This window comes from Armigeres subalbatus, chromosome 3 (assembly GCF_024139115.2).
Source record: "Armigeres subalbatus isolate Guangzhou_Male chromosome 3, GZ_Asu_2, whole genome shotgun sequence".
Lineage (NCBI taxonomy): Eukaryota > Metazoa > Arthropoda > Insecta > Diptera > Culicidae > Armigeres > Armigeres subalbatus.
In genome coordinates this window covers 277,538,895-277,557,053 of record NC_085141.1, presented here as the reverse complement: position 1 = coordinate 277,557,053, position 18,159 = coordinate 277,538,895, and the positions used below count along the sequence as shown (strand labels likewise).

The 18,159-nt window shown below is 41.3% G+C and overlaps 1 protein-coding gene across 12 annotated transcripts in view; it reads left to right on the top strand.

Moving 5' to 3' along the window:
• LOC134224568 (uncharacterized) overlaps positions 1 to 18,159 on the top strand; it is a 287,855-nt gene that overhangs the window by 91,602 nt on the left and 178,094 nt on the right. For all 12 annotated transcript variants that reach the window (XM_062703975.1, XM_062703973.1, XM_062703978.1 and 9 more), the window contains one exon: positions 10,027 to 10,181. In XM_062703975.1, the coding sequence (XP_062559959.1) occupies positions 10,027 to 10,181 (155 nt within the window). The remainder of the gene's footprint in view (positions 1 to 10,026; positions 10,182 to 18,159) is intronic.

Sequence of the window (18,159 nt, the reverse complement as noted above, 5' to 3'; positions counted from 1 at the left end):
AATTCCAATCCTAAAATTGCCTAGACCGGCACCGGGAATCGAACCCAGCCACCCTCAGTATGGTCTTGCTCAAGAACAAATAGGGAATCTGTGAATCTGTTGGAATCTGAAAGTAAACATCTCAAATATGTTCCCCAACTTAATATCTCCGCGGGGAAATGCGGGGAAAAAATGGCTGACTTTTCAAGTCGAAAATACCTAGAACTGTCAGTGTTTTCTCCGTATTTTGATTTTTAATTTTTTTTCCTTCATGCCATCACAATTTCCGTTAGTACGATATGAAAGTTCTTTTAATTATATTTACAATGCTATATATAAACCTCAGTATCGTATCAGGAAAAACCTTCCAAAAACTGGTATGACGTAAAGCAAGATTTTGAAAAGAAATTAAAACTGCCTTTTTCCTTTTTTCAACTTTAATAACTAATATCTCAAAAACTATAACTCGTAGGGACCTGAAATTTTGGGGTTTTCTTATCTTGTGTATCTACTTTTGAAAAAAAATAGTGAAAAAATTATTGATAAAAGTGGATTTTCCGATAAGAGTCCGCCTAAATCCCCATAGTGATGCAGCTGATTCAGGAATATTGGAACATGTGCGTTTACCTGATGAAGAAGGATAAAAGGATGAGAAACACAAAAGACGAATAAGACAAATAAGTAAAATAAGACAAATAAGACACATAAGAAAAATAAGACAAATAAAACATATAAGACAAATAAAACGAAAAATATGATGTCTACTACTTTTTTGGATTTCTAGACACTCTTCCCCCCTCTGTCACGCTTTTTTGTACTGTCCAAAATCTTAGACTCCCTCTCCCCTAAAACCTGTAACATCATTTTTGAACGACCCCATCAGACAAATAAGAAAAATAAACTTAATAAAGGTAAAGGTCCAGAAATTCCTCCGGATATTCCTCCTTTTATTCTCCATCGAATTTCTTCGGAAATTCCTCCGAATATTCCTCCAGGAATTCGTCCAGATATCCCTCCAGGAATTCCTCCGGATATTCTCCCTGGAAATCTTCCGGATATTCCTCCAAAAATTCTTTCAGGAATTCGTCCGGATATTCGTCCAAGAATTTCTTCGGAAATTCCTCTACAAAGTTCACGATACACCACCAAGAATTCGTTCAAATATTCCTGTAGGAGTTCCTTCGGATATTCCTCCAGACATTCTTACGTATGTTCCTCGGATATTCTTACAGGGGTTCCTCCTGATATTCATACGAATATTTCTCCAGGAATTCATCCGGAAATTCGTCCAAGAATTCCTTCCGATATTCTCCCAGAAATTCTCCAGACATTCCATTCCATATTCCTCTAGGAATTCCTCCGAATATTCCTCCAGGAATTCCTCTGGATATTCCAACAGGAATTTCTTCGGAAATTCCTCCAATATGTCCTGCAGACACTCCTCCAGGAATTCATCCGTAAATTCCTTTAAAAAGAACACTGGATATTACTCCAGGAGGGCCTCCGGTTATTCCTCCAGATCATCCTCCAAGAGATCTTCCGGATATTCCTCCAGGAATCCGTCCGGATATTCCTCCGAATATTCCTATGAATATTATCACGGATATTACTCCAGGAATTCGTCCGGATGTTCGTCCAAGAACTATTTTGGATATTCCTTCAGGAATTTTTCTTGATATTCCTCCAGGTTTTAGACCAGATATTCCTCCAAGAATTCGTGCAGATATGCTTCCATGAAATCCTCCGAATATTCGTTCAAATGTTACTTCGGATATTCCTTCAGGAAATCATCCAGATATTCCTCCAAGAACTCCTCAAGATATTCTTCCAGATATTTGTCCAGGAATTTTTTCGAATATTCCTCCAGATATTCCATCGGTAATCTTCCAGGAACTCCTCCAAATATTTCTTCAGGAATTCCTACAGATACTTGTCTAGGATTATTCCTCCAGATCCTCCTATGAATATTCCTCCAAGAGTTCTTCCGGATATTCCTCCAGGAATATGTCCGGATATTCCTACGAACATTCCTAGAAATATTCTCACGGATATTACTCCAGAAAATCGTCCGGATATTCGCCCAAGAATACCTTCGAATATTCTTCCAGGTCTTTTCTTTTGGATATTTTTCAGTACTTCCTCCGGATATTCTTCCAGGAATCCCTCCGGATATTTCTCCAGGAACTCCTCCGGATATTCCACCAAGTATTCCTCCGTATATTGTTCTAGGAATTCATCCAGAAACTCCTTCAGGAAGTCTCTCGAATATTCCTCCAGATATTCATCCTGAAGTGCCTCCGTATATTCCTCCAGAATATCCTAAGGATATTCCTCCAGATATTCCTACGGATATTTCTCCAGGAGTTCTTCCGAATATTGCGAAGCAATTCCTGGAGAAATATCCGGACGAATTCCTGAAGGAATATCCAGAGTAATTCCTAGAGAAATATCCGAAGAAATTCCTATGGGTATTCCTCCAGGAATTCTTCCACATATTCCTCTATGAATTTCTTCGAATATTCCTTCAAGAACTCGTCCATATATTGCTCCAGGTATTTTAACGAATATTCCTCCAAATAATCCTTTGAATATTCTTCCAGCATTTCATCCGAATACTCGTCCTATGTCCTCCAGGAACTCCTACGGATATTTCTCAAGGAATTCCTTCAGATATTCCTCCAGGATTTCTTCCGGATATTCTTCCAGGATTTTCTTCCAGGATTCGTCCGGATATTTCTTCTGGAACTCCACCGAATATTCCTCCAAATATTCCTCTGGATATTCTTTCAGAAATTCGTCCAGATATTTATTCAAGAATTCCTTCGGATATTCCTCCAGGAGTTCTTCTTGATATTCTCCCAGGAATTCCTTTGGATATTCCTTCAGAAATTCTTCCGGATATTCCTCTAAGAATTCATCAGAATATTCCTCCAGGAAATCTTCTGAAAAATTCCTTGAGAATTATCCGAAGGAATACCTGAAGGAATATGCGGGGGAATTCCTGGAGATATATTCAGGGAAATTTCTAGAGGAATGCCCAAAGGAATGCCTGGGAGAATATCAGGAGGAATTCCCGGAGGAATATCCGGATGAATTCCTGGAAGAATATTTGGACGAACTCCTGATGGAATATACGGAGGAACTACTGAAGGAATATTCAAAGGTATTCTTGGATGAATATCCAGACGAATTCCTTGAGAAATATCCGAAGTGATATTTGGAGGATTTTTTTGAGAAATTCCTGGAAGAATATTCGGACGAATTCTAGGAGGAAATTTCAGTGAAATTCATGGAGAAATATCCGGAAACATTCCTGAAGGAATATTCGCAGAAATATCTGGAAGAATATCCGAAAAATAACTGGGGGAATATCCGGAGGCACTCCTGGAGGAGTATCCGGACGAAAACCTAAAATTCCTGAAGGAATTCCTAGAGGAATATGTGGGGGAACTACTGGAGGAATATCCGGACGAATGGCTGAAGTGATATCCCGAGGAATTCTTAGTGAGAAATCCGAATAAATTCCTGGTTGACTCGCCGGAAGTATTCCTCAAGAAATATCCGCATGTATTACTGGAGTGATATCCGGAGGAACTCCTGGAAGAATATTCGGTTGAATTCATGGAGAAATATCCGGAGGAATTTCTGGAGGAATACTTACTTGATACTTTATGGGCTACAGCTCTTCGATGAACCTACGCCGAATGGAGTATCCTTCTTCACTGGACTCGATCGTGGGCCAATCGCTTCCAGTCGCCCTGAATATTGAGCGCCCTGGAGGAATATCCTGACAAATTCCTGGAGGAATATTCGGACGACTTATTGGAGGAATATCCGGACGAATTCCTTGAACGAATTCCAAAAGAATTCTTGGAAGAATATCCACTAAGATTTCTGGAGGAATATCCATTAAGATTTCTGGAGAAATATCTAGACGAATTCCTGGAGGAATATCTGGACGAATTCATAGAGGAATATCTGGACGAATTCCTGGAGAATTACCTGGAGGTATATCTCAACGAATATCTAGAAGAATATCCGTACGAATTCTTGGATGAATATTCGGAGGAACTTCTGGAGGAATTGTTGGAGGAATATTCTATTTGTCTTATTTGTCTTACTTGTCTAATTTGTCTTATTCGTCTTATTTGTCTTACTTGGCTCATTTTTTTTTGTCTCATTTGTCTTAGTTGTCTCGTCTGTTTCCTATATTTGCGTTATTTTCTAGTGTAACGACAGATACAAAATTGATCGCTCTCTGCACTTCTTCCCTTCCGTATGCCATGAGTAAATATGCTGTTGGCGGCTTTCCCAAACAGTAATTTTTGAATGGAATTTCGGAAAGCTTGAATGAAGGAAAAAGACTTTCCTCTAAAATTTCATACGGTTACATATACTTTTCATTACACCAAAATGATCATTAGATAAAACTTTTGTCAGTTGAGTTTTGCAAAATTCGGTTCCTTTATGCCTCAAACCATTGGAGAGAGGAGCAAAGAAAAAAGTTGTAGAATAGTTCAGTATTTAGAGCTTTATTCAAATTTGGAAAATAGTAGGTCCACCAAATTTTCTAGAAACATTCCTTGATAATTTTCAAAGAGATTATCAGTGGGGATAAGCGATCCCAATCCCGAGCTATAGGCATTTTAGTTCAAAACAGCTCTCTACCGCGAGAGAGTTTCCCTCAGACATTAATAACAAAAGAGGATTTAGTCTACCCAGACTCCCTTATACTTTTTATGTGCTGTCATCATGTTGCTTTCTCGAATCTGTAGATGAATACGTCTGAGGAGGGTCATATGTAGCAGCTACTGGTTGATGGTCTTGCGTTGGACGGTCGTTCTTCAGAGCATCATCCACTGAGCACGTATTCCAGTGATTGCACCCAGATTTGTGAGGGGAGCTGGGAAGTCGCTCCATTGCACCACCGGAGGTGTACACGACCCATGAGTAAAACGTAAAGCTGGGAATCGAACTCATGACCATCTGTCTATGTGGCGAACATGAAGCCTACTAAGCTACAGACAGTTTGATTTATATCGTGCAGATTGCATCCAACATCCGATAATTGAAACTTTATTCTTATATAATGTGTTTGAATTCAAACATACTGCCGACTTTTCATTCACTTCTATGAATAAAAAAAAATCAATATTCTGATTCCAAACAATCCATCAAAATCAACAAACGCGATTTTTGCAACTGAAAGAGCAAATTCTCAATATTTTAATCCGCAAAAGCCACGGTAGTTGCTGCTGGTTTCCAAAATGTCGTAAAATATTTATTTTAGAATTCTATTTATCGATCTGGAGATGCATGATTTTTGAAAACGTCATATGTCCTAATTAGAGACTCTCTTTCACTAATATCTAAGTTGGCAGCTTTCACTAATAACCAAGTTTTGCATTTATTGCAATATTTCCACCTAAGCACGCTAGACAAAGGCATTTTCTTCAGATCTCTGTCAAAAAAATCGATGAAAATGTTAGTATGGTTTCGTAAAAATCGAAATAGAAAGTAAAAAAAAAGTGCCTCTCTTTTGGACATAGTGATGAACTTAATTTAAAAATTAAAAAATCACTTCAAAAAAGAATAATAAAAAAAACTCTTTTGGACATACGACGTTTTCTAAAATCACGCGAGAAATGATCTTTGAAGTCATCATTTTTCCAATGAATACTCTTCATTCATTTCATTTATTTAGTTAACATCTAAACAGATAACACTGAATCAACAATTTGACGCCACAATGCACGGTTCGAGGCCGCATCTCTCCATCCTCGGATACGCCCCACGCTCGCCAAGTCGTTCTGCACCTGGTCTGCCCATCTCGCTCGCTGCGCTCCACGCCGTCTCGTACCTGCGGGATCGGAAGCGAACACTATCTTTGCAGGGTTGCTGTCCGGCATTCTTGCAACATGTCCTGCCCATCGTACCCTTCCGGCTTTAGCTACCTTCTGGATACTGGGTTCGCCGTAGAGTTGGGCGAGCTCATCGTTCATTCTTCGCCGCCACACACCGTCTTCTTGCACACCGCCAAAGATGGTCCTAAGCACCCGTCTCTCGAATACTCCGAGTGCTTGCAAGTCCTCCTCGAGCATTGTCCATGTTTCATGTCCGTAGAGGACTACCGGTCTTATTAACGTCTTGTACATGACACATTTGGTGCGGTGGCGAATCTTTTTCGACTGCAGTTTCTTCTGGAGCCCGTAGTAGGCCCGACTTCCACAGATGATGCGCCTTCGTATTTCACGACTAACGTTGTTGTCAGCCGTTAGCAAGGATCCGAGGTAGACGAATTCCTCGACCACCTCGAAGGTATCCCCGTCTATCGTAACACTGCTTCCCAGGCGGGCCCTGTCGCGCTCGGTTCCGCCCACAAGCATGTACTTTGTCTTTGACGCATTCACCACCAGTCCAACTTTTGTTGCTTCACGTTTCAGGCGGGTGTACAGTTCTGCCACCTTTGCAAATGTTCGGCCGACAATGTCCATGTCATCCGCGAAACAAATAAATTGACTGGATCTGTTGAAAATCGTACCTCGGCTGTTACACCCGGCTCTCCGCATGACACCTTCTAGCGCAATGTTGAACAACAGGCACGAAAGTCCATCACCTTGTCTTAGTCTCCGGCGCGATTCGAACGAACCGGAGTGTTCGCCCGAAATCTTCACACAGTTTTGCACACCATCCACCGTTGCTTTGATCAGTCTGGTAAGCTTCCCAGGGAAGCTGTTCTCGTCCATAATTTTCCATAGCTCTACGCGGTCTATACTGTCGTATGCCGCCTTGAAATCAACGAACAGATGGTGCGTTGGGACCTGGTATTCACGGCATTTTGAAGGATTTGCCGTACAGTAAAGATCTGGTCCGTTGTCGAGCGGCCGTCAACGAAGCCGGCTTGATAACTTCCCACGAACTCGTTCACTAATGGTGACAGACGACGGAAGATGATCTGGGATATCACTTTGTAGGCGGCGTTAAGGATGGTGATCGCTCGAAAGTTCTCACACTCCAGTTTGTCGCCTTTCTTGTAGATGGGGCATATAACCCCTTCCTTCCACTCCTCCGGTAGCTGTTCAGTTTCCCAGATTCTGACTATCAGTTTGTGCAGGCAAGTGGCCAGCTTTTCCGGGCCCATCTTGATGAGCTCAGCTCCAATACCATCCTTACCAGCTGCTTTATTGGTCTTTAGCTGTTGAATGGCATCCTTAACTTCCCTCAAGGTGGGGGCTGGTTGGCTTCCATCGTCCGCTGAACTGACGTAGTCATCTCCTCCGCTGCCTTGACTTTCACTGCCTGTACTCTCAGCGCCATTCAGATGTTCCTCGTAGTGCTGCTTCCACCTTTCGATCACCACACGTTCGTCCGTCAAGATGCTCCCATCCTTATCCCGGCACATTTCGGCTCGCGGCACGAAGCCTTTGCGGGATGCGTTGAGCTTCTGGTAGAACTTGCGTGTTTCTTGAGAACGGCACAGCTGTTCCATCTCCTCGCACTCCGCTTCTTCCAGGCGGCGTTTCTTCTCCTGAAAAAGGCGGGTCTGCTGTCTCCGCTTCCGTCTATAACGTGCCACGTTCTGCCGGGTACCTTGCTGCAGCGCGACCGCCCGCGCTGCGTCCTTCTCCTCCAGAATCTGTCTGCACTCTTCGTCGAACCAATCGTTCCGTCGACTTCGACCCATATACCCGACGTTGTTCTCCGCTGCGTCGTTAATGGCTGCTTTGACTGTATTCCAGCAGTCCTCAAGAGGGGCCCCATCGAGCTCACCCTTTTCCGGCAACGCTGCCTCGAGATGCTGCGCGTATGCAGTGGCGACATCAGGTTGCTTCAGTCGCTCTAGGTCGTACCGCGGCGGTCGTCGGTACCGAACATTGTTGATGACGGATAGTTTTGGGCGCAGTTTAACCATCACCAGATAGTGGTCAGAGTCGATGTTAGCGCCACGATATGTCCTGACGTCGATAATGTCGGAGAAGTGCCGTCCATCAATCAGAACGTGGTCGATTTGTGATTCTGTCTGCAGTGGTGATCTCCAGGTGTACCGATACGGGAGGCTGTGTTGGAAGTAGGTGCTACGAATGGCCATATTCTTGGAGGCGGCGAAATCAATTAGTCGTAGGCCGTTTTCGTTCGTCAGCCGGTGAGCGCTGAACTTTCCAATAGTCGGTCTAAACTCCTCCTCTTGGCCAACCTGAGCGTTCAAATCTCCTATGATGATTTTGACGTCGTGGCTTGGGCAGCTGTCGTACTCACGTTCCAGCTGCGCGTAGAATGCGTCCTTATCATCATCAGTGCTTCCGGAGTGTGGGCTATGGACGTTGATTATGCTGAAGTTGAAGAACCGGCCTTTGATCCTCAACCTGCACATTCTTTCATTGATCGGCCACCACCCGATCACGCGCCTTTGCATATCACCCATCACTATGAAAGCTGTTCCCAGCTCATGTGTGTTGCCGCAGCTCTGGTAGATGGTATGATTACCTCTAAACGTTCGCACCATTGATCCCTTCCAACAAACCTCCTGCAGCGCTACGATGCCGAATCCACGGTCCTTGAGCACATCGGCGAGTATGCGTGTGCTCCTGATGAAGTTGAGAGATTTTCAGTTCCACGAACCGAGTTTCCAATTTCTAGTCCCTTTTCGTCGCACTGGTCTTGGTGCCGGTCAGTACTCCGTTGATTGTTCGTTGCGTATGTTTTTTTAAGGCTGGCTTGCAGGGCCTGACACCAAACCCCTTAAATTTTCGGAGGAACATTCCTCCTTATTCCCGGTGGACCATGGTGCACATTTTCACTTAGAGTCCCTCTCTGGCACTCGGACGATGATCAGCCGCCCCTAACATGGAGAACAGACGCTGTTGTGAGCCGATCCTGACATGGAGATGAGCGTCTGTTCGGGATAGGAGCAAACTCCCCTTCCCTGTCAGCATACGACCATAGTTCCCACCGGGGTTGGTTACCCGATCTTCCCTAAGGTTGCTCGTATCCCGGCCAGCACCGCGGGGAGGTAGGGATAGGAGTTGCTGGGTAAGAGGCTAAGGACCGCGAGATGGGGTCTATTTTATTCCTTCAGGTACGCGAAGTACCAATGGTACGCTTTACCCAGCATTTGCCGTGCCGTGAATACTCTTAGTGTTTCCTTTTAATAAAGACGTAAAATATGTTTTCGAAAACCACGTAAAACTTGAAATCCAAAAAAAAACACTTTCTTAAAAATCAAAAATCTTTTTTTTTTGTGTTTTTTGACCATTTGAAAAATCGCGTAAACACTTTTTGGAAAATCTGCGTAAATCCCAATGTCAGTTCAGATGATTTTGTTAGTCTCAAAATGAATGCAGAAAAAAATAATATCATAAAAACTTATGCGTATGCAACCAGTCATATTTGAGAGCCCATGATTTTTTAATCTAACTAAATGAACGCTTCTAGCAAAACTATTGAAGTTCGTTTCTACACAGAAACAATATGCCTTTTTCATGAAATCGCTGTATTATAATTGTTTCTTTAAATCCCTGCAAATTCATATTCAATAAACAATATTTGTAGCTTTATTTGAGAATCATTTATGTCTATGTGTTTCGCTTTCATTGAAATCCAAGTTGTTAATTGCGCTTAAATTAATCAAATTACCACAAAAACTCCGATCCGCGAGAAGTTGAATCATGTTTTAATCTCCCGATTATGACCGTATTAAGCAAGCTATTATTCTGTGTCATTTTTCTCTTCCTTTTCCTGTACCGAATGACCATCCGCCATTTCCGTCTGGATCTGAAATGGGGCGTAAAACATCGTCTGGTTGAATTAACTGTTTTTCTGCGACTGCTCTGACTGGTAACTATTTAAAAATTATTCCTCAAAATATAAACTTTCGAGCAATAAAATTGTTTTCTCTTTGCTCTCTACCAGCTCGTACGCGCCCGGATGGAATAACAACCTAAACCCATAAATTTTCCTCTGGCTACGCTGTCCCAACCTACGACGACCGACGGCAATGCGAAAAAAAAACGTTTCCACCCAAACAACCGACTCGTACCCGGAGTTCAGTTCCTTCGACCGTACGTCTGCATCCTGGGCTTGGTTGGACTTCGGCCAAACGCAGTCGACGTGGACCTCTGTACCATGCTGGGTCACTTGCAGTCGATCCTGGTGCTGATGCTGTTGCTGGCCGGCTATGTGCTGCAGTATCTGTCCGGATTTCGGTAAGTATAATTTTGGGCTGGGACCTGTGTTTTTATCTGTCTGTAGATCTCCTGCCCCATGTTGTGCATAAAAGTCTGTTTATACGCTGCTTTAGCTACCATCATCTGCTACATGTATATTGGGAAAAAAGTAATTTTACGTCCAAAGCATATTGGAGATTGTTCAGTAGGTGTTATTCAATTTCATTCCGTTGATATATCAAAACGTAAAAGCCTTTGCGTGATAAGAAGCAGTCTTTGATAGATGCATCCGTTTCGCAACAATAAAAAAACATTTCACTATGGTGCACGTATGCACGTGTAGTTTATATGGATTTAAATATCGCTTTAGCTCAAATCCCGAACAGGCGCATATTCCGAACACTTAATAAATGGAAATTTATCTGAAATATTCCATTATTATTGCGTTAATAAACGAACTTTAACGGCAGATGTACATATTAAGGACATTAGAATTGTTCAATATTGAGATAACGTTGGAATTTTGCATTTCAATGCATTTAAGGTGGTGTTCGGAATTTGAAATAATTTTCACTATGCGTATTCGGCATTTGAGACAAATTTTGGCAGAATAAAATCATTCAGTATTGATAGTTACAATCTATAAAATATAATCATCAAGCTCTTATATGAAAGTTCTATGAAAGTTCTTGCGCTACCCGATGGAAACAATTGATCTATAAAAATATTGTAATTGATGTGCAATAAAAACCTCCGAAGTGAAAAATGTGCCATAGTATAGCTCAGTATAATTGAATGTTGAAACATCGACAAAAAATGCGTGTTAGTTAGTTTTAGCTAGTTAAACTTTATTTATCGAGTGTTAGAAACGAAACATTGCTTTAACTGAAATCATGGCAAAATTTTCCAGAGCTCACCTCGAAATTGATTAAATGATTATCATTGATGTATTATTCGTGCACCCAGCTGGCAGAAAAATCTAAATTTTCCAACGTGTCGCATCGTAAGTTTCCACTCTGCAAGGATGGATGCGCTAATTTAGTTCCCAGGGCATTCCGGGGATTCTAAAGTATTACAGTCAATCATGCAACTATAAGCCCTAAGCCATCGAACTATCATCGTTCCGAGTTTGCTTGATGCTTGACCAATCAGCAGAGTCAAAAGCTGTGAATCGATTTCTCGGATGGCAGTTGGAGTACTGGCCACCGTACTCAACTTGGTGCTGATGGAAATCATAAACTATGGAAGAGAAAGAATTTTCTTTACCCCCACACGTCGACCGCTCTGACCGGTTATGCAACTTCACAGTATTATTACCGACCAATCTTCCCCTATCTGCTACATCATCATTTCGTGCGACCATGTGGAAACAAAGACAAAAAAGAAGGGTAAGCTTTTGATAGAGTAAAATATGAATATTTATATGGAAGCTTCCGCTAGGGGAAATGTTCCTCCCCATGAGCTATTATACTAATCCGCAGGACAATGGTCTTACCCGGAACATGTGTGTAGATATATGTAGAGGATGATTGTTCGAATTGTGAGCTGACAAGAATGATATTTTCCCCCCAAAGGTCAGTGTTTCGTAAATTGACGGGAAAAATTATTCAATCCGATAAACATAAATTTTAATGTCACTGCTGTCACCAAGCTGTGCTAATGGGGGGAAGAGGTTGAGGGCTGCTCTGGCACACACGTATGGCTACGACAAGAGGCCATGTTCTATAAATGGAACCGGCAATCATTTCTTGTTGAGCTGCCCAGATTGCACAACCGAATAGGTAAAGAGCAATCCAATTGGACCATAGTAAAGGCTGTATCGAAGTTCCTACGTCATTTGTTGACCTTTATTTTAATTATGTATATATGTAATAGCAATTCGTGTGTGGAACGCACGCACTACATTTCACTTGATTGATTTATTGCCATATTTATTCAATGCAACTTGCAGTAAACTAAACAGAATATACTAAAATACGAAGCATCCAAATCCAGCATACTCTTAATCACGACAAATTATCCAGAAAAACAAAAACCAAAAACTTACATTACTGGTGATCACAGGGATTTAATGCCCAACAGCCTCTCTTTTGAATCATGCATCAGAGAGACCCGTTATGCAATGTGCATCTCACCGAGACTTAATCTTCCCGTGTGTCGTCAGCACACTTCGCATCTCTGTAAACCAAGTGTAAGCTCAACCACAAAATACTTATTCAGCATCCATTGCCTTGCACAAGCGCTAAAAAAAATGAAACGAAGAGTTAGTATAGCTTTGCCCTAAATGTGCATTAATTTAACGTGTAAGCAAATGTATACCCTTTTTCACGTGATCCTCAGCACCATCATGGTCCCCATCGTCATCCTCCTCGTACAATGCCACTTTCATCGAGTGAAACCATCGGGTGCGAAAGAATGCAAATCCACCCAAACGTAAAATGATGAGGTGGCTTGCAAGTGGGAAATCCGGGGTGCTTCAGCGAGGGCAAAAAAACTCAATTTAAACGGGAATGCAAACTGTTAAAGTGTGGAAAAACGAGAAAAACCGAACGCAAACCACTCTCTGCCAGTCGTCGCGGGATGGGTGTGGGAACACTATAGGGATCGTATGCTAGTGTAGGAAGTGGACTCCCTAACGGCTGGAATTTTGTTGGTGTTAAAATCACAACAAAATGTTCGCTCTACTAAAGAATGGATTAGACTTTTTTATCGGAATAAGCATTTTAAAACTAATAAGAAAATAATTTGAGCTTTTAATGGAATGTCTCTACTTGTCATAAAACGAGTTCGTGCAATTCTTTTTGATTACACCACTTGATTGTACCTTGTAACTACCTCCTTTGACGTCCTCACGTCTGTGATCCAGATGAAAGTTCACTCAATAATACATAGGAATAATATAGTTTAATTGTAAATTATCAATATGTACTAATGGAATTTCCTCGCTCAGTTCGTCTGTTTTCATTGGGCGAAATCCTTTATTCAACACCAGATTGTTTCGATATGAATCGAGTTACAATTTTAAATCGAGGTTCTTGTTAAAATCAGGTAATACTTGAATCCAATCAATTAACGTTGATTTTTTTAGCAATGTGTTTATTTATTAGGCTCAGCTGTTTCATAAAAAAAACTCTACGGAGCCGAGAGCAAATAATATATAAATATAAAAATAACATTAATAATAAGATCTTCGGACACACTTCTTTTTCGGTTGTGTTGTTGAATGTGTTTTTTGCTGTGAATGAAAATAATCGTATTTTTTATTTATTATTTATACAGCCTCTTGAAGCTAGGTTTCTTGAAGAAACCTTCAGAGCTTTTTAAAGAGAGCATTCCGAGCCTTTTGGATGAAAGGATGCGTCCAAACCACTTTAAGGTTTCTGAGCCTTTTTAAAGAAGGCTTTCGAGCCACTTAAAATGAGGCTTCTGAGTATATTGAAAGGACACTTCTGAGGCTTTCGAGAGTACGGTTCCAAGCCTCCTGAAAGAAGAATTCCGAGCCTCTTTGAAGGATGGCTGCCGAGCCTTTTGAAAGGAGCCTTCCGAGCCTTTTAGAAGAAGAAGAAGAAAAAAGAAAGTTTTAAGAAGAAAGCTTAAAAGAAGACACGCGGACCTCTAGGAAGGACGCTTCTTGAAAGGAGACTTCCGACCCTTTTAAAGGAGGCTTTCGAGCCTGTTGAAAAATGCCTTTCGGGGCTTTTAAAAGAAGCAGAAAAAAGAAAGTTTATAGAAAAAAGCCTCTCCGGGCTCCGGCCTCTTGAAAGAAAGTTTTCGAACCTTAAAATGAGGCTTCCGGGCCTCTGAGAATGCTTCCGAACCTTTGAAAAAAGGCTTCCGAACCTCTTGAAAGGTGTCCTCCAAGCTACTTGGAAGGAATCTTCCGAAAAGCGTAGAAGGATGCTTCCAATTCCTTTGCAACGAAGCAACTGAGCTTTTCGGGAAAAAGTTTTCATGTCTCTCAAATGGAGGCTTCCGAATCTGTAGACTCTAGATTTTGATCAAGAATCATATTCTCAACATATTATTCAACATTCTATTTTGATCAGATAGATTGCACAGAATCTTCTGTCATGCAGCCAGGGCCGGATTTAACCGGAGGGGGGCCCCGGGGCCGACAGCTTGTGGGGGCCCCAAAATGTACAAAAAAAGGTTGGTTTTACTACATAAGATTTGTGGGGGCCCGGGGCCACTGAGCTGGTTGTGGAGGGCAGGATTCAATAGGCCATGATTTACTGATCGCCATGCATATTATGAACAAGACAAAATTTTGAAATAAAAAAATACAAAATTATCAAAACTTTATAAAAAAGTTTTAATAAAACTTGTAATTCATCCGCAATTACGCATTGGGCCCAGCGAAGGTACCCCTAGGGGTACATGTACCCCAGTTTGAGAACCGCTACTCCATTGCATCGCGCGAAACAAATTTGATGTACAGCGAACGATCGTGTGCCGTTTTGTACGCCGTGTCCATCACTAACAAATCTGTATCGAGTTGCTTCAAAAAGCAGGCGATTTCAGCCCATGATGGCCGGGGACTACCGACTGGGAAACGGAACTGGACTGTATTAACGAATACTTTATCACCCATTTCGATGATTTAGTGCCTCTTCAGCGACAGAGACACACCACCGTAGAACGAAAGAATGTAAACGGCCGATAAACAAAGAGAAGCAAACACACGCGATTGCTTACTATTGTTAGATATGAAAAAAAAAACAAATACTGTATAGAGCAAAACTATTCCGTCTGCACCCGACGACGATAGCAACTCAACTGAATCAACGTTGATTTTTATGAGAGGCGCGACCACCAAAGTTCAACATTGCAGCCTCACACTCTGCGGCAACTTTTTTTTTTGCAATACAATTAAGCACACGAGTCTCAGGTTTCGGAAGCAAACAAGATTTTGAAGAGAAAAACAGCGTTTTTACATTGTCTCAACTTTGATAACTAAACTATAACTCGTAGGGATCTGATACTTTGGGGTTTTCTTATCTTGTATATTTAATTTCGAAAAAAAAGTGAAAAAAATGATTGGTGAAAGTCGATTTTCCGACGCTTGTCCGCCTAAATCCCCATAAAGCTATGTAAGCGAATAGAGCTCCCCCTTTTGAGAGATGTTTCATCTTGCTTAATGATGTACATTTGTTAGATTAAAAAATAATCAATCAGACGTTGATTGCCGTCGAATGCAATTTATAATATGTACGTATAAACTTCTCATATTATACAAAACCCAAAGGTGATTAAATAAATTAGTATATGATAACAATGGGAACATAATAATTATGCAATATGCTACCAAGAGAGACAGCAAATACACTTTCAAATAAATACCCAAAAAGAAAGAACAAAAGCACCGAACGCAACACAGTTTCAGCAATCAGAGCATTAAATTTAAATATTAACTCCCAAAAGCTGTGTTTATGATGAATTTCATTATGTCCTTTGCTGTTAATGTTAATTGTTTCCATTGTGCTACCTCGCGAGAAAAAAGCTGCAGGGCGTTTTAAGCAACGACGATGATGATGCAAATACGGTGCTCATCGTGCATATAAGCTGGAGTTCTCTGTGCGGTAGCCAATAGTAACGCACCGCTCCATCGCAAAGTGCTTTCTACAGTGGTACATTTAACATAATTTTATTTCTTTTCTATTTCATAACTTCACACTAATCTTGTTTGGTAATTTCACAACAAAATAGCGTTTTAAATTGAACGACGTGTAAGGCTCAGCCGCAGAAATACAGTAGTTATAATTCTTATTCGATTGACATTTCCCTTAAGATCGATGCACATATTCAGAGCATCAAAAAAGATAAAAAAAAATAAACGAATTTTCATTCATTTTTGAATTGATTGAAAATATGTCAATATGCAATTAGGTTTCCAACAACAAAACGATCGTGTAAATTTAAATCTGCAGTGTGTCAAAACCACATGGTGACATTACACGCGTTCGAGTACTTTGGAAAAAATGTTTTTTTTTTTTTATATAACCCTTTACTGCCGTAATCTTTTCAAAAATGATGTTATCGAGTTATACACCACGGCAGGTATTTCCGTCCTTCGTCGTAGGGGCTAAAACCAACGAAAGCAACATACATTTGCTAGAACTCCACTATAGTAGAACGTTTCTCCTGAGTTTACGATTTGGTACGTATGAGTTTTACAAAAAAGCATCTTAAGAAGCGTCTTAAGAAAAAAATTTTTATTGGTTTTCGAGACTATGACGTACAGACGAAAATACCTGCCGTGTCCGTAGGTAAAATTGTCTTGTTAAAATAGAATGTCAAAAATTCATATTTTTTTATATGTAAGCTCAAGCAGAATATGCATTAGTATAAAAACATGACGTATTTCCTTTCTAACTTGAAAACTTATTGAAACTTATTTCAGTGCGCCGACTTAAGGTCTGAGGGAAGCTCTCTCGCGGTAAAGCGCTATTTTCGTACTAAAATGTCTATAACTCGGAATTGGGAACGAATTTCGCTTATCGCTCTCTTTGAAATTTATCAACGAATGTTCCTACAAAATTTCATGGACCTACTATTTCCCAAATTTGAATTAAGCTCTAAATACTGAACTATTGTAGAACTGAAATTTTCGCTTCTCAGTACCTCTCTCCGATGATTTGAGGCACACAGGAACCGAATTTCGCAAAACCCAACTGACAAAAGTTTTGAATTTTTTCAACGATCATTTTGATGTAATAAAAAGTATATGTCACCGCAATAAATTTTGGAGGAAGCTCTTTTTCCTTCAACCAAGTTTTATAAATTCCATACAAAAGTTACCATTTCGGGAGGCAGCCAACAGCATATTCTCTTGTGGCGCATGGCAGGAAAGGAGCGATGAGAGCGGTAGAAAGACTGTCAACTTTGTATCTAGCGTGACACTAGAAAAAAGCGTATTCCTATTTGTGAACACGAGGATACCAAATATATAAATTGAAATCAAATATAGGAATGATATCAGATAAACAATTGAAAATAAATAAGACAAATAAGACAAATGAAACAAATAAGCAAAATAAAACAAATAAGACAAATAAAGCAAATAAGACAAATAAGAAAAATAAATAAAACAAGACAAATTCCTACGGAAGTCCCTCCAGGTATTCCTCCAGAAGTTCCTCCGGGAATTCCTCCAGGAATTCCTCCGGAAGTTCCTCCAGTAATTCCTCCGGATGATCCTCCAAGAATTCCTCCGGAAGTTCCTCCGGGAATTCCTCCGGAAGTTCCTCTAGGAATTCCTCGCGAAGTTTCTCTAGGAATTCCTGGAAGTTCCTCCAGGAATTCCTCTGGAAATTCCGCCAGGAATTCCTGCGGAAGATCCTCCAGGAATATCTCCGTACGTTGCTCCAGGAATTCCTTCGGAAGTTCCTCCAGGAATTCCTTCGGAAGTTCCTACAGGAATTCCTTCGGAGCTTCCTTCAAGAATTCCTCCGGAAATTCCTCCAGGAATTCCTTCGAAGTTCCTCCAGGACTTCCTTTGAAAGTTCCTCCAGGAATTCCTTAGGAAGTTCCTCCACGAATTCCTTCGGAAGTTCCTCCAGGAATACCTCCGGAATTTCCTTCGGGAATTCCCGGATGTTGCTTCGGGAATTCCTCCGGAAGTTCCTTCGGGAATTCCTCCGGAAGTTCTTTCGTGAATTCCTCTGGAAGTTCCTTCGGGAATTCCTCCGGAAGTTCCTTCGAGAATTCCTCCGGAAGTTCCTCCCGGAATTCCTCTGGAAGTTCCTTCGGGAATTTTTCCGGAAGTTCCTTCGGGAATTCCTCCGGAAGTTCCTTCGGGAATTCCTCCGGAAGTTCCTTCGGGAATTCCTCCGGAAGTTCCTTCGGGAATTCCTCCGGAAGTTCCTTCGGGAATTCCTCCGGAAGTTCCTTCAGGAATTCCTCCGGAAGTTCCTTCGGAAATTCCTCTGGAAATTCCTTCGGGAATTCCTCCGGAAGTTCCTTCGGGAATTCCTCCGGAAGTTTCTTCGGGAATTCCTCCGGAAGTTCCTTCGGGAAT